The sequence below is a fragment of the Mesoplodon mirus genome, assembly GCF_964341445.2.
Source record: "Mesoplodon mirus genome assembly, chromosome: 7".
Taxonomy (NCBI): domain Eukaryota; kingdom Metazoa; phylum Chordata; class Mammalia; order Artiodactyla; family Ziphiidae; genus Mesoplodon; species Mesoplodon mirus.
The window spans coordinates 77,041,602-77,056,132 of record NC_138983.1 but is presented as its reverse complement, the minus strand read 5'-3'; the positions used below and the strand labels follow the sequence as shown (position 1 = coordinate 77,056,132).

The window sequence follows — 14,531 nt, the reverse complement described above, 5'->3', positions numbered from 1 at the left end:
AAGTCCAACTGTGGACAAGTTGTTTAACTTTGCTCAGATTCCTCTGTGTGATGACCACTGACCTTTCTCCCCTACACGGCAGTTGTAAGGGCTACAGGGGTTAATTAACGTGAAGGCACTTTGCAAAGGACAAACCCTTTTCAAGTGAGACTTACCATCACTGTCAGGGACATGTGGCCTTGGACACTGATACTTGGGCTCCAGAGTCTAATCCTCCAAAGATTTCCCTAAAGGGCCATTGCACTCAGCCTCCTGAAAGACTCTTAGGCCTCTGCCTTCACCACCATGACCCAGTCTCCTGATTTCCAGCTTGCAGAGATTGCCTGGAAGAACTGGAGGGGACTCACAACCTGGTTTCACTTCTGCAAAGGTAAATAATCTTTCCCCTTCTCTCCTGGGTCGTCCTTCCTCCCAGAGCCTATAATGTGACCCCAGCCCTGGGAGGGGGAGCCATGGGAGGGCGTGGCTAAAGCCCTAGGGTGAGGGAGAGCAGGAGCATTATGAAGTCAGTGTGGGGGCAGAGGAGGGTTCTTGGGCTGCAGGTGCCCACCCCTGCCTGTCCTGTCCAGCCATCCTGGCCCCATCTGCTCTCCTATAGCTGCCTGGGGAGGCTTCCTGGCAAGGGCAACTTTCATCAGCTCTCATGTCAAGACCCTCCTAGTGAGACGTGCAAAGCAGTGCCTGCTGGAGCCTGTGGAAGATACTGCTTGAAGGGTTGGGAACCCTGCATGAACACCTCCTGTAGGGTTTCCTTCCTTGATCCAGACACTCGAGAGGTGCTGGAAGCACACATTAGAAGGTTTTGGGTAAAGCACAGGTGGACCCTCCCCCTCAAGGTCCTCAAGCCCATAAATCTCTTGAAGCGGAAAAAGCTCCAACCCTCCACCGTTCTGCAGTTTGCCTCTTCCCCTTCAGCCACCTGTGTGTCTGGGTCCCACTCAACAGTCAAGTGTGCTGAGTTCCTGGAGAAACCTCCTCAGGCTCATTCAGGAGAGAAGGTGATAACAGAAGAGTCAGTTCCTACCCTGAAGAGGCCTCTCCTTGTCCCCTCAACTGTGTGTAAGGAAATCCAGAGTGCCCTGGGAGCGATTCCATCTGCTGACTACCATGGGCCCTCAAAGGCTTCTCTGACTGGACAGGAGGGCAGGCCACCTTCTCAGTCCCTCACACTCAGCCTTGTGGGCAGAACCTGGAAGAGTGAGACTGTGGAATGGGTCAAGAGGGACAGCCTAGAGCCAGGTCCAAGTTCAGCAATGGTCAGGAATGAGCCAACAGAGGAGAGTGGTGGTCAGGCCTCAGGAGACCCCTGCCATAGGGTAACAGTGATGGAGGTGAACTTAGGATCCCAATCTTTGAGAGGTGAAGAGGCCAGGGAGGCTGTGGAGGCCAAGGAGTCTCCTGCTCTTCAACCACAGTCTAGTGTTATCTTGGAAACCAAAGTGTTGACAAAATCCCAAACCACAAATGTACATATGAGGAGTTTAGAGGTGCCAGGGGCCAGTAAACGTTTCCTACTACCTAGAATGTCTGTTTTCCAACATCCAGGTGAGCCATGCCTTAACATGGGGGTTGCCAGTGAGTTTAACTCCAAAGTAAAGGTACAGTCAGACAACCAGCTTCAGGACTTTCCCAAACACATGTTCCTTGCTGCAGACAACTTGGCTTCTCAGGTGCCTCAGTGCCATCCCCAGAGAGTCCCCACCAGAGACAGGTTAGCTTCCCAGGAGCCAAGTGGCCTTATGGAAGCCCAAAGGAGCAACCTAGGGCAGCAGGAGCCCAAAACTTCAAAACTCCAAGACTCATGGAAGAGCCAGAGCAAGATGATTGCCCCTACTTACAAAAGAGAGGACTGTAGGAGGCATAAACCAGGCGAGCATGAAGAAAGGTTTAAAGAATTAGGGACCTCTCAAGCTGGAAGTATGAGCCGCCCTGCCCAGGTCAGGGGAATAACAGACTCTATTGGGAGCAGATGTCTCCAGCTCATGCCAGAGAAGAAACATAGCCCTCCAGAAAGCCTCTTCAGAAAAAGGATGAGGCTATTTTTAAAGTGGATTTTCCCCAATAAAAAAGTCAATGGTCGAGATGCTCTGCAAAAATTCAAGCCCATATCAGCCACTGCCCAGAGTCACGGATCAGTCAAAAGCAGATCAATCTTGAAGAGTGAGACTGCTGAGGGTCAGGCACTCATGACAGCTGTTGGACAGATCCCAGAAGAAAAAAGAGCAATTCACCATGGACTTCATGCCACAAAGTTAAATGAACACAAACTGGAATTCCAAGTCCCAGTATGTGGGTGTTTCTGCTGCCATAGGCTTACCTCCTACCCAGAGCAACGGAGAATGATGGGTTATACAGCCTGCAGTCATAAAGCCACCTCCAAGGGCCAGAGTTGTTCTATCAGGGAAAGGGAAGTCAGACACCAACATAGTTTGAAAAGTGTAAGGTTCGACGATGAGCAGCTGGGCCTAAGGTGCCTCCCATCCTTGCCCCCCAAGAAGAGTTTGTTTCCAGTTAGTACCTGCCAGTATGGGCCAAGGATTCCAGGTGCCCCAGCCCGCCATCAACACTGTCCAAGGCATTGTCATCTTTGGGGAGGTGTCTTGCCTGGTCGACAGTAAAATCCTTCTTTAGTCTTCCCTTTAGTAGGAAGACATGTCTCCAAGTAAACATTCAGTCCATGTAGAGAGAATGATTTTCTCCTTAGCACGTCCAAGGTATTTAATGTTCCCCAATACATGTATATATATATATATATATTTTTTTTTTTTTTTTCTAATAAAAGCAGAGTGTAATGGCTGCTGTCTGTGCTGTGCACTTTGTCTTCTAGAAGGGAGGGGCATGGAGGGAGGAGGACAGTAGCATCACAAGCTTGCTCCTTGTCTCGTGTCCCTTCATTGCACCTTATGATACTGTCATTACACAGACCAAAATTACTCTAGCAATGAGATGGGAAAAACCTATGAAACCCACACCCAAGGATCTGGTTCAACCAGTCTTTCTCCTCCTTCTATGCTACTTTGAACTTTATGCAACTGTAGTGGATAGGTTTACACGATAGGGCCGGACATTCCAATTCAGGCTCCAGGAAGTGTCAGAGCCAAGTGGATGGAAGTCTGGGGGGAATAGAGTATGGGCTCTGAGTTCAGAAACAGGAGAAATCTTGCCCCTGGATCTCTTGGTAGGGAATATACAACATCTGCTCTTAAGAGTTCCTTCTCTCTCTGATGAAGGTTGGGATTGAGGTATGCCCTATGAACCCCTTTTAGCTTAGCCATAATAAAATGTACAGCATCACCCTCCCCCACCTCTGTTTTTCCTACACTTTAGAGCAGCAGCAAGGATGGCATTTCCAGCTCTGTGTGTGTAGGTGGGGGGAGTATCAGGGAGGCTGCTGAGGGCTGTGTTGAGTCCAGTCCCATATAAATGAATGGCTGCGTTCATGGGTCACCTACCTTCCACTCTATGTTAACCCCAGAGAAGGAGTTTTGGATGAATGGGATAGGGGTGTGACTGTGGGTAGTAACTATCTGATGGTCAAACACTGTGAATTTAGGGTGGGATGTAGGTGTAGAAAAATCATTGGATCCAAGGAAGGAGGCAAAGTGGTACCAGATTCCCATAATTTGCAGTTCTGAAAGAACAGCCCCCTGACATACAACCACCATCTAAAGGCCTAAAGGGGAGGAAAAGTTAAGGGTCCAGTAGCTCACCATGGCCCCACGCCAGGGTCTCTACTCTATTCCAACTCTAAGATCACAGACCTAGAGAAACCACCTTTAGGTCAAAACAGAAGGTCAAACTTATAGAAGTAAAGCAAATCAGGGAAGGTGAATCTCTTAATACTATATTTAATAAGCTTACACATCATCACCTCTTGACTTTTAGAAAGGATAACTTAACAATAGGTGTAAAAGCCAGGACTAGGGAACTTGGGATGTGACTCCTAGTCTGGTGACCTTCACATAAACACATGGCCCAAGGACTGCTCCAGGGGAGAGGTGGGGACTGGCTTGTGATTGTGTAGTAAGCCTTGCCTGTCTCCCAGTCCTTGATCACCCCAGAGCCTGGCAGGTGAAGAAGCAATCAGACAGGATTCGTGGTGGTGTGGAGGTGACCTGTGCAAAGTGGATGGGGCAGGGTGCAATCCAGGAGTGTTCCACTGATCTGCTTCTGGCACAGCTTTTCTTGTCTCCTGACCCCTGTCCATATGGAAAAGCAGGGAGATGAGGAAGAATTTCTCTAGAGTGATTTGGTATTTTCTGCCATGTGCAGGGCGCATGGTGGACACAGCTCCAGGTGGTGTCTTTCTCATTGTGGAGATTTCGGTTCCAGCTGATGCCCCTGATCCAGATGACAACAGAAATGGACCCCATCCCCCATACCTGTCAGGCCCCTCAACACGTGGAAATGCTGTGACCTGGGGTGGAGGGGGCAGAGTGAGCACAGGACTGCTCACACCCCTGGTTTCTCCCTGGAGCCAGGCCCTACCTCTGGGCCCCGATTCCCAAGGCAGCCTCCAGAATGGGCAGAGCAGTGAGAGTGAAGCCAGGACTTGTGGGAGGGGTCGGTACCCAGAGGAGAGAGTTGACAGGGCTGGGACCTGAGCCTGGCTGCTGCTGGGTCCTCTCAGGGGCACCCAGAAGTGAGTTCTGGGAATATGGGGAAGCTGGACTTGGACCCCCCTGGCTCCTGCTGGGAGAGTGCCACAGACAGGTGATGCTGATGGAACAGCAAGAAAACAGAAAGAAGCAAGTCCCTTTGCCCTTCTCTTGCTGCTCCGTCTTCCATAAGGTACAGTAAGACAAGAAATTAAGAGACCAAAAGAAAAAAAGAAATGGAGAGACCCAGAGACAATACACAAAGACTTCACGGACACACCTCTCGAGAGACTTCTCACGCAAACACCTTTCTCAGAGATCACATACTGAGACCTCACACAGGGACCTCATGTTGCTTCACAGACCCTCAGACAGAAACCTAGCACAGATTTAACAGATTTCCCAGAGATACCTTCCAAAGGGACCTCATACAGAGACTTCACACAGAGATCTCACCCAGAGACAACACACAGAGACCTCACAGAGACCTCACATCTATTCTTCAGTATCCATTGACAAGTCTTTCTTAGTGAATATGAAACCACTTAGCAAACTGGCAGCATGATAAATATATCATCAGTTGTGCCCCTCTGAGATCCACCAGACACTCACTGTCAGCATTACTCTAAATGGGGAAATGTTGGAGAAGTTTTGTTCTTTTGGAATGTCACTGCCTCTGAACAAAAGAATTATACATTCCAAATGTAGATTTTCAAATTTCATTCTTAGGTGTTCATTAGCTTGAAGATCACATATTACATTATTTTATTTTTATTTATTTTAGAAGAATGAAGAAAATAATGTTTATTTCTTAGAAATGCATGTAGTACTCTATTTTTTTATTTTAAAAGATTTTTATTGGAGTATAGTTGAGTTACAAATTTGTGTTAGTTTCAGGTGTACAGCAAAGGGAGCCAGTTATACATGTACATATGTCCACTTTTTTTAAAGATTCTTTTCCCACAGAGGCCATTACAGAGTATTGAGTAGAGTTCCCCGTGCTATACAGTAGGTTATTATTACCTATTTTGTAATATAGTAGTGTGTATATGTCAATCCCAATCTCCCAATTTATCCTTCCCCCCTTATCATCTCCTGGTAACCATAAGTTTTCATTTGTACTCTTTTTTTAGGAGAATCACAAATTTTAAGCACAGCTAAAACACTGTCAGTCTCCAGTGAGAGAAAATATTTGTCCAGTTTAGTTATCATCCAGTCAAATGGTATCTGGCACATTTTTTACTTTATTGAGGACAGAACTTAAACTTGCGATGGCTTACTTGTTTCCTTTGGAAACATAAGAAAAACCTGCAACAAAGGTACTCTAGGAATGAAATAAACCAAGAAAGAAGCATCCGGACTCACATTCACTTCCCAGAGGGCTGTGTAACTAGCACGTTATTTTGCACATAATAGCTTGCATCAGGTTTGTGGGGTTTGCTTTAGTTTTTAACAGGCCAATAATCATGTGAGGATTTTTCACAAGTCAAATTTCTGGTTTTAAATTTTACATTCTGGCAAAATTATGCTTCTGAATATTATTTTATTTCTTAAAATGTGGTAATGCCCTAAAATGATATTACACAATCATAACGTTCAGCTAACATACTTAAAAAGATGGGCTATTAAGGATTCATTCTTCAATAATTCTATGAAATGCACATTTTCTAAGACATGCAGTTAGGATCCATTTTATATTCATTATAGGGTTAACACATTGCTTTAAAAATTTTTGAAAGATTATAAAATATATGACTTAGCCTATGCTTGACATTATACATGTTACCTCATAAAATTACTGAGGGAAGGATATCTTAATATCTGAATTGAAGGTAGTGTACATTTAATCTACATTTGGCTTATAACCATGAATAATGAAAGGCTTTCATTTATTATATAGCTCACACTTTCCAAAGGGTACACTTCTAAAAGACTACTGATTTCTCATTGCTAATAAGCAACCTATTGTCCTTGCCTTGGTAAAATCTATTTTAATGACAGCTGGTTCTCTCCCAGATTATCCATTGGTATTACAGCGTCACGGTCTTTTAAGAGGAGCAGGGCTGACACGAGGACTCTTTGGGCTTATTTCTACAAGAAATTTAGTTTTTCTATTCTCCTAATTAAAAAATGTATAATTATTAATTTTTCACTTTCTTATGTCATTGAATCAGAAAACAATGGACTGTGGTCATGTATGTCATCTAATACTCTATCAGATCACTTTTTTTTAAATAGTGCAGCTTACTCAGGTAAGTTTACTGATCAGAACAAAATGGAATCAATTAGGAAAAAGTTCATACAGGAAAATATCCTTTTCAAAGTTGACTATTTTAACACAGTTAAATAAGCGATTATTTTTTAATCCTTTGAGTTAAAATTGTTCAGGGTGGCCAAGAAAGTCTGGAAACATGAAAAATGTCCATAAAAGCACTTTATTACTATAATACATTGAATGTGTTGCTCCTCATTATTAATTCACAGTTCATTAAGCTGGGCAAAATTACAACGAACAATGTGCATTAAAGCAAAATTCCCATCAATCATTTTCCATCTGTCATACATTCTGTCAGATGATTTGTGTGTCTAATTTTCATGGAAAAACTTGTACCTTTACTCCAGAATAAGAAATCAAGGGGGATCAATCTATTAAAAAGATATTAATATTCCCAGACTCTGTGGCCTTCAGTATTTTTTTTTAAGAAGATTCACCTAGTGCAAATCTTATAAATATTTTTACCATTTAATATGCCCAGACAAAATGGATACAAAAATTAGATAAAAGAGAAAACAACAAAAACAGATCCCCTTTGTTTTCAAAACATTTGATGTTTACATCAAAATATTTTGTTGAAAATGAAGTGATTTTTAATCTATAGTTAAAAGACACTATAATGATATTTAGAACATATTACAGATCCGGATTTTTACAAATAGATTTTTATTTAAAACAGGTCTCACACTGATATCAATAAACCAGGCACTCTAGAACAAAATGTGGAGAGATGGCAATTATGAGATGACTTCTTAATACTCCAAGGGAAAAAGATTTTTTCCAAAGTAGTCCATCTACAATATTAACCCTTAAGATCTACTCCCCTTGATAGGTTTCAATATTATTTTCTCTTTTATACACATTTACTTTATAATTAACTCCTACAGGAGGACATTTCTGGAAATGTTCCCAGATATCTACAGCCACACTTTCAGTCATGATCACACCATGGAAAAAGTAGGGAACATCCAGATCCTGATGATCCAGGGGTTTCATAATTACCCCTTTGAGGTCAGTCAGAATCATAATCATTCCCAGAACAGGGTCGGTCTTTACATTTGTGCCCCGAGACATGCAGATTGTAACACTACCCACCCAAAGGCAAGTTGTCTTCCTTACTCAGGTTTGCAGGGGCACCACTCACTGTGGTAGCTAGAAGAGTCCGTTGCCCCCAGCCCGGACCTGCATTCTGTACTCTCCACACACACATCGTACCACAGATATACCAGTGGTGCTGATGAAACTTCCAGAAAGCTATAAAATAATGCGTGCCAGGCACGGTACATGAGGATTCAGAAAATGCTAACATCTTCTCTAGGAAATAAAGGTGACATACCTATGTGGCTTTAAGCATTTTTGTGCATTAGCTGGCCCCCTGGATCTGGGAAAAAGCATCTGATTTTAAAGTTTCTCAGCCTCATTCTCTGCAATGAAATCTGAAGCTCTTCCTTCCTTCTCTGAGTCCCGAAGCTGGAATTGATACAGTCTGCTCTCTGTGATTTGTCTCTACCATTTGTTTCCAGTGACCACTTCAACTCAGATATCTCTCAATTCAGGGATCACTCCTAAACTTCAGGACGAAGGTCACTGCCCTTTTCATTCCCACCACAATTTTATGCTAGTAACCCTTTACCGTGTCAATAAATTTATTTTGTAGAATGTGCCCCCTGGACTCCACCTGCTAAATCTGTTTTGTGGGCAAATCATTTGTTACTTAGCTAAACAAATTTTATAAAATCATATTTCATAAAATTGTATTTTATAAAATGTTACTTTCTTATTTTATAAAATTGGTAAATCCAGGGATTTAGGCTTAATTATTATTTTTAAAAATGTTGGTACTCATTTTGCCAATTTTTCTCTTTTTACATATATCAGAAAATATGTTAAGAACTCAACTGTGAAGATACCACTATTTTTATTTTTTGTCACTTTTTGTACACAGGAAACAAGAAAGTTTGTTCCTTGGAAAACATCAGTCCTAAGAACGTACTAAGTTAAAGCTTAGCATGTTAGATCTGCGAGTAGCCTTGTCTTTTTTTTTTTTTTTTTTTTTTCGGTACGCAGGCCTCTCACTGTTGTGGCCTCTCCCGTTGCAGAGCACAGGCTCCGGACACGCAGGCTCAGCGGTCATGGCTCACGGCTCCAGCCGCTCCGCGGCATGTGGGATCTTCCCGGACCAGGGCACGAACCCGTGTCCCCTGCAACGGCAGGCGGACTCTCAACCACTGCGTCACCAGGGACGCCCAACCTTGTCTTTTTTTTAATGATGCTTTTTTCTGAATTGGTTAAAAAAAAAAAAAAAAAGAAAAAAGCCTTAAGGCTTAGGAACAGAAGCAAACTGAGAATTAAAATCCAAATCATTCAAATGAAGTTTGTCAGAACAGTTTGTGTGTGGAGAGGACAGCTTCTAGGCACTTCAGAGAAACCAGCAGGACAGAATTGAGAATAGCCAGCACCTTACAGGGCTTCTCACAGAAATGCTTTAATGCAAAGAGGTGACTGGATTTCACAGGGAGACCAGGGAGAGGATGCAGAGATAATTAAATCACATTCAAGCACCTGTTTACCTGGGAGGTAAGTTCCTTCATATTGTGGTCAGATGCTGTTTAGGGGGACACTGGTGCAGGGGAGGTGTTGGGAGGATGAACTCTTTTCTGAGTGATTTTGCAAGTGTGAAAATTCATCCAACAGAGATGCTAGAAAAATTTGCTCCTAGTAGCGAGCGTCCAACATGATATTTTGGGACAAAAATGTGTATTTGGAAGAATTTTTCACAAAAGAGCAGTGATGGGAGGAAAAGATTCATATGGGCCTGGCTAGTAATATTCTTCCTTCACAATTTTCTTGTGGGTTCCTGAGGCCTGTTGTGACTGCTTGGAGACCTGGTCCCCAAGCAATGGCCCTCTTTGTCATACTCAGGGTAACCCAGGAAGTTGCTTGTCTGAAGCAGAAAAGGTTCTCCCTTCCACTCATGTCCTCTTGCTGATCAGATGAACACATGGCATCATCTACAGCTGAGAGGTGTTTGTTAACTACCTTTGTTTCATAGGACACAACTCATATATACTCTACAGTAATGTTTATCACTGTCTTTTATAATCTCAAGGTAAGAAGTAATCAGTGTTAAAATCATTCTACTGGAATAACAAAGCACATGATTTTTTTTTTCCCTAATAGTGATTGTATTTGTTTGCTAGGGCTGCCATAATAAAAGACCACACTGGCTACTAGGTGGCTTAAACAACAAAATATATTTTCTCATAGTTCTAGAGGCTAGAAGTCCAAGATCAAAGTATCAAGTTTAGTTTCTTTGAGGTCTCTCTCCTTTGATGGCTACCTTCTCGCTGTGTCCTCCCATGGTTGCCCCTCAGTCTGTGTTCTAATATTCCCCCCTTATAAAGATACAAGTCATATTGGATTAGAGTCCATCCATATGATCATTTTACCTTAATTTTCTCTTCCAAAGCAGTATTTCCAAGTAGAAGTTAAGCTTACTGTACAAGCAATCAGGTATTTAATAAGAGGCATTGCTATGGAGACAAAAAAACAATGGTTAATAATTGAGGCAAATTTCATATCAGTTTTTGAGTTCTGAGGGTAGACAGTTGAGAAGATCTCTAAATGTCAGGGTTAAAGCATCTTTTGTAGTTTGAATGTCCATCAGATGTCCAGGTAAACTTTCTGAGTGGTCCATATAGCAACAGGAACGAAGAAGACTGTCTAAACATGAGCTGCTGTGGAGATTTCTCTGAAGTTTATATTAAGATATCTACCTTCAGTATGCAGGACTTCAGAAAAAAAGGCAGTTTTAGTTTCAATTATTCCAAGTCAAAAGGGTGGGAGAAAATTTGGAAACATTAGTTTGGAGAGTTGTAGTCAGGTAGTGGAGGAAACTAGAAAAATTCAGGATACAGCCCAGTTTTCAGGTAATTAACAAAACTTCAAGGAAAATTAATAGCACTAGAATCTAATATCCACAATATGTATTTTGGTTTCTACCGAAAGATAATTTTTCTCTCTAAAATCACCCTCATTTCTATCAAAGATAGCCAAATTAAGACAAATTTGTTTGCAAAATAAGTCTAGATTCAATAAACTTGGTCTTATTTATATAAGTATAGCAAGGATTGTGACTGACCATATAGGCTTATTTTTTATTTTTATTTTTTGCTTTTATTAAGAGAATTTATTGCCTCTCTCTCCTCCCAATAGCTCAGACATGAAGAAGCAACATCAGAGGAAGACAGACAGACAAATGGCTCTTTGAGTTTGTCCTGCTTGGCACTGGTGAAGGAAGAGGCAGCTTTCTCAAAGTTTTTATCTGCTTAATTGGATGTAGTAGAGAAAGGGAACAAGGAAAGTCAGAGGGTAAGTGAACAGGCTCTGCACCTACCAAGGATGTGTTATCCTCCTAATCGTCCCAGTAGGAATATTCCATTCATGTTCTTTGATCTGATCCTTGCATTGGAAGACACTTCTTTTTTTAATCTCTTTTTTTAAAATTTAATTTTAATTTTATATTGAAGTATAGTTGATTTACAATGTTGAATTAGTTTCAGGTGTACAGCAAAATGATTCAGTTATATATATACACATATCCATTCTTTTTCAGATTCTTTTGCCATATAGGTTATTACAGAATATTGAGTAGAGTTCCCTTTGCTATACAGTAGGGTCTTGTTGATTATCTATTTTATATATAGTAGTGTGTATATGTGAATCCAAACTCCTAATTTATCCCTCCCCATACCTTTTCCCTTTAGTAACCATAAGTTTGTTTTTTAAGTCTGTGAGTCTGTTTCTCTTTTGTAATTAAGTTCATTTGTATCATTTTTTCAGATTCCACAGATAAGTGATATCATATGATATTTGTCTTGCTCTGAATGACTTCACTTAGTATGATAATCTCTATGTCAATTCATGTTACTGCAAATGGCATTATTTCATTCATTTTTATGGCTGAGTAATATTCCATTGTATATATGTACCACATCTTCTTTATCCATTCATCTGTCAATGGACATTTAAATTGCTTTCATATCCTGGTTATTGTGAATAGTGCTGCACTGAACACTGGGGTGCATGTATCTTTTGGAAGTATAATTTTCTCCAGATACATGCCTAAGAGTAGGATTGCTGGATCATATGGTAGTTCTATTTTTAGTTTTTTAAGGAATCCCATAATATTCTCCATAGTGGTTGAACCAATTTACATTCCCACCAACAGTGTAGGAGGACTCCTTTTCTCCACACCCTCTCCAACATTTTTGTAGTCTACAGTTTGTAGACGTTTTGATGATGGTTACTCTGACTGGTGTGAGGTGATACCTCATTGTAGTTTTGATTTGCATTTCTCTAATAATTAGCGATGTTGAGCAGATTTTCATGTGCTTTTTGCCCATCAGTATGTCTTCTTTGGAGAAATGTCTGTTTAGATCTTCTGTCCATTTTTTGATTGGGTTGTTTGCTTTTTTGATATTGAGCTGCATGAGCTATTTGTATACTTTGGAGATTATTCCATTGTCAGTCTCATCATTTGCAAATATTTTCTCCCATTCTGTAGGTTGTCTTTTTGTTTTGTTTATGGTTTCCTTTGCTCTGCAAAAGCTTTTAAGTTTTATTAGGTCCCATTTGTTTATTTTAGTTTTTGTTTTCTTTCCTCTAGGAGGTGGATCCAAAAAGATACTGCTGCTGTGAAAGAGTGTTCTGCCTGGATTTTCCTCTAAGAGTTTTATAATATCCAGTCTTACATTTAGGTCTTTAATGCATTTTGAGTTTATTTTTGTCTGTGGTGTTAGAAAATTGTTCTAATTTCATTTTTTTACATGTAGCTGTCCAGTTTTCCCAGTACCACTTATTGAAGAGACTGTCTTTTCTCCATTGTATAGTCCTGCCTCCTTTGTCATAGATTAATTGACCATAGTTGTGTGGGTTTATTTCTGGGCTTTCTATTCTGTTCCATTGATCTATATTTCTGTTTTTGTGCAAGTACCATACTGATTACTGTAGCTTTGTAATATAGTCTGAAGACAGTGAGCCTGATTCCTCCAACTCCATTTTTGCTTTCATAGTATGCTTTGGCTATTTGGGGGTTTGTGTTTCTGTACAAATTTTAAAATTTTCTGTTCCAGTTCTGTGAAAAATGCCATTGGTGGGGGCTTCCCTGGCGGTCCGGTGGTTGGGACTTCACCTTCCAATGAGGAGGATGCAGGTTCGATCCCTGGTCAGGGAGTTGGGATCCCACATGCAATGCAACCAAAAAAAAAAAAAAAACAAAATAACAAAAAAAAAAACATAAAACAGAAGCAATATTGTAACAAATTCAATAAAGACTTTAAAAATGGTCCACATGAAAAAAATCTTAAAATAAAAATTCCACTGGTAATTTAATAGGGATTGCATTGAATCTGTAGATTGCCTTAAGTAGTATAGTCATTTTGACAGTATTGATTCTTCCAATCCAAGCACATGGTATATCTCTCCATCTGTTTGTGTCACTTTCGATTTCTTTCATCAGCATCTTAGAGTTTTCAGAGTATAGGTCTTTTGTCTCCTTAGATAGATTTATTCATAGGTATTTTTTCTTTTTGATGTGATGGTAAATGGGATTCCTTCCATAATTTCTCTTTCTGATCTTTTGTTTTTAGTGTATAGGAATGAAGGAGATTTCTGTGTATTAATTTTGTATTCTGTGACTTTACTGAATTCATTGATGTGGTGTATCACACTGATTGATATGAGCCTGTGAGCCATGGCCGCTGAGCCTGCGCGTCTGGAGCCTGTGGTCCGCAACGGGAGAGGCCACAACAGTGAGAGGCCCGCGTACCATGAAAAAAAAATCATAAAATGGGGCTTTCCTGGTGGCACAGTGTTTAAGAATCTGCCTGCCAGTGCAGGGGACATGGGTTCAAGCCCTGGTCCAGGAAGATCCCACATGCCGCAGAGCAACTAAGCCCACACGCCACAACTACTGAGCCTGCGTTCTAGAGCCATTGAGCCACAACTACTAAAGCCCACGAGCCACAACTACTGAAGCCCATGCACCTAGAGCCCATGCTCTACAACAAGAGAAGCCACTGCAATGAGAAGCCCATGCACCACAACAAAGAGTAGCTGCCATTCGCTGCAACTAGAGAAAGCCCACACACAGCAACAAAGACCCAATGCAGCCAAAAATAAATAAAATAAATAAATTTATTTTTAAAATCATAAAATATTATAACCATCTTCTTCAGTTTACTTAGTCCCATGTAATTAATTCTTGTTTTGTTTGATCTTTTGTTAGAAGTTTTATGAAACCATCAATTTCTCCATTAGGGTTTTGTAAATTCTTACTCAGTTCAGTGTAATGATTTGAAATTCATCAGAAACTTGTGTTCTAGAATACTTGTTAGATCCTTTTCCATGAATTTTTCTGAACATGAAACACATTTTCAGGAAGCTTTTGTAAAAGCATCTGAGTAAAACCATTGTCTAAGTAATAAAAGACAAATATCCATTACTAAAAATTTGATTCATTCTAATGGAACTGACAAGAAAATTTATCTCTGTGACACAAAACATTTAAGATAATAACTAGAATTATGACTGATAACATTATACTAGGACATATCCAATTTTAGGAATTTCATATACTTTCGAGAACATTTATATTA

At 40.8% G+C, this 14,531-nt stretch overlaps 1 protein-coding gene and 1 long non-coding RNA gene across 3 annotated transcripts in view; one reads left to right on the top strand and one right to left on the bottom strand.

Moving 5' to 3' along the window:
- The window catches only part of LOC309807108, a 114,537-nt gene that overhangs the window by 14,359 nt on the left and 85,647 nt on the right, over positions 1 to 14,531 (bottom strand). Inside the window, exon 3 of one of the 2 annotated variants that reach the window (XR_014294508.1) lies at positions 10,323 to 10,406. The exons of the other annotated variant lie outside the window; for it this stretch is intronic. This is a non-coding gene — a long non-coding RNA (uncharacterized lncRNA). The remainder of the gene's footprint in view (positions 1 to 10,322; positions 10,407 to 14,531) is intronic. 2 annotated transcript variants of the gene reach the window in all.
- On the top strand, positions 673 to 3,241 carry LOC309807975 (putative spermatogenesis-associated protein 31C1; the record flags this gene model as incomplete). The annotated part of the gene is made up of 2 exons (XM_082627985.1): positions 673 to 2,544; positions 3,231 to 3,241. Exons 1-2 carry the CDS (start codon positions 729 to 731, stop codon positions 3,239 to 3,241), a joined length of 1,827 nt encoding a protein of 608 aa, XP_082484111.1. The 5' UTR covers positions 673 to 728.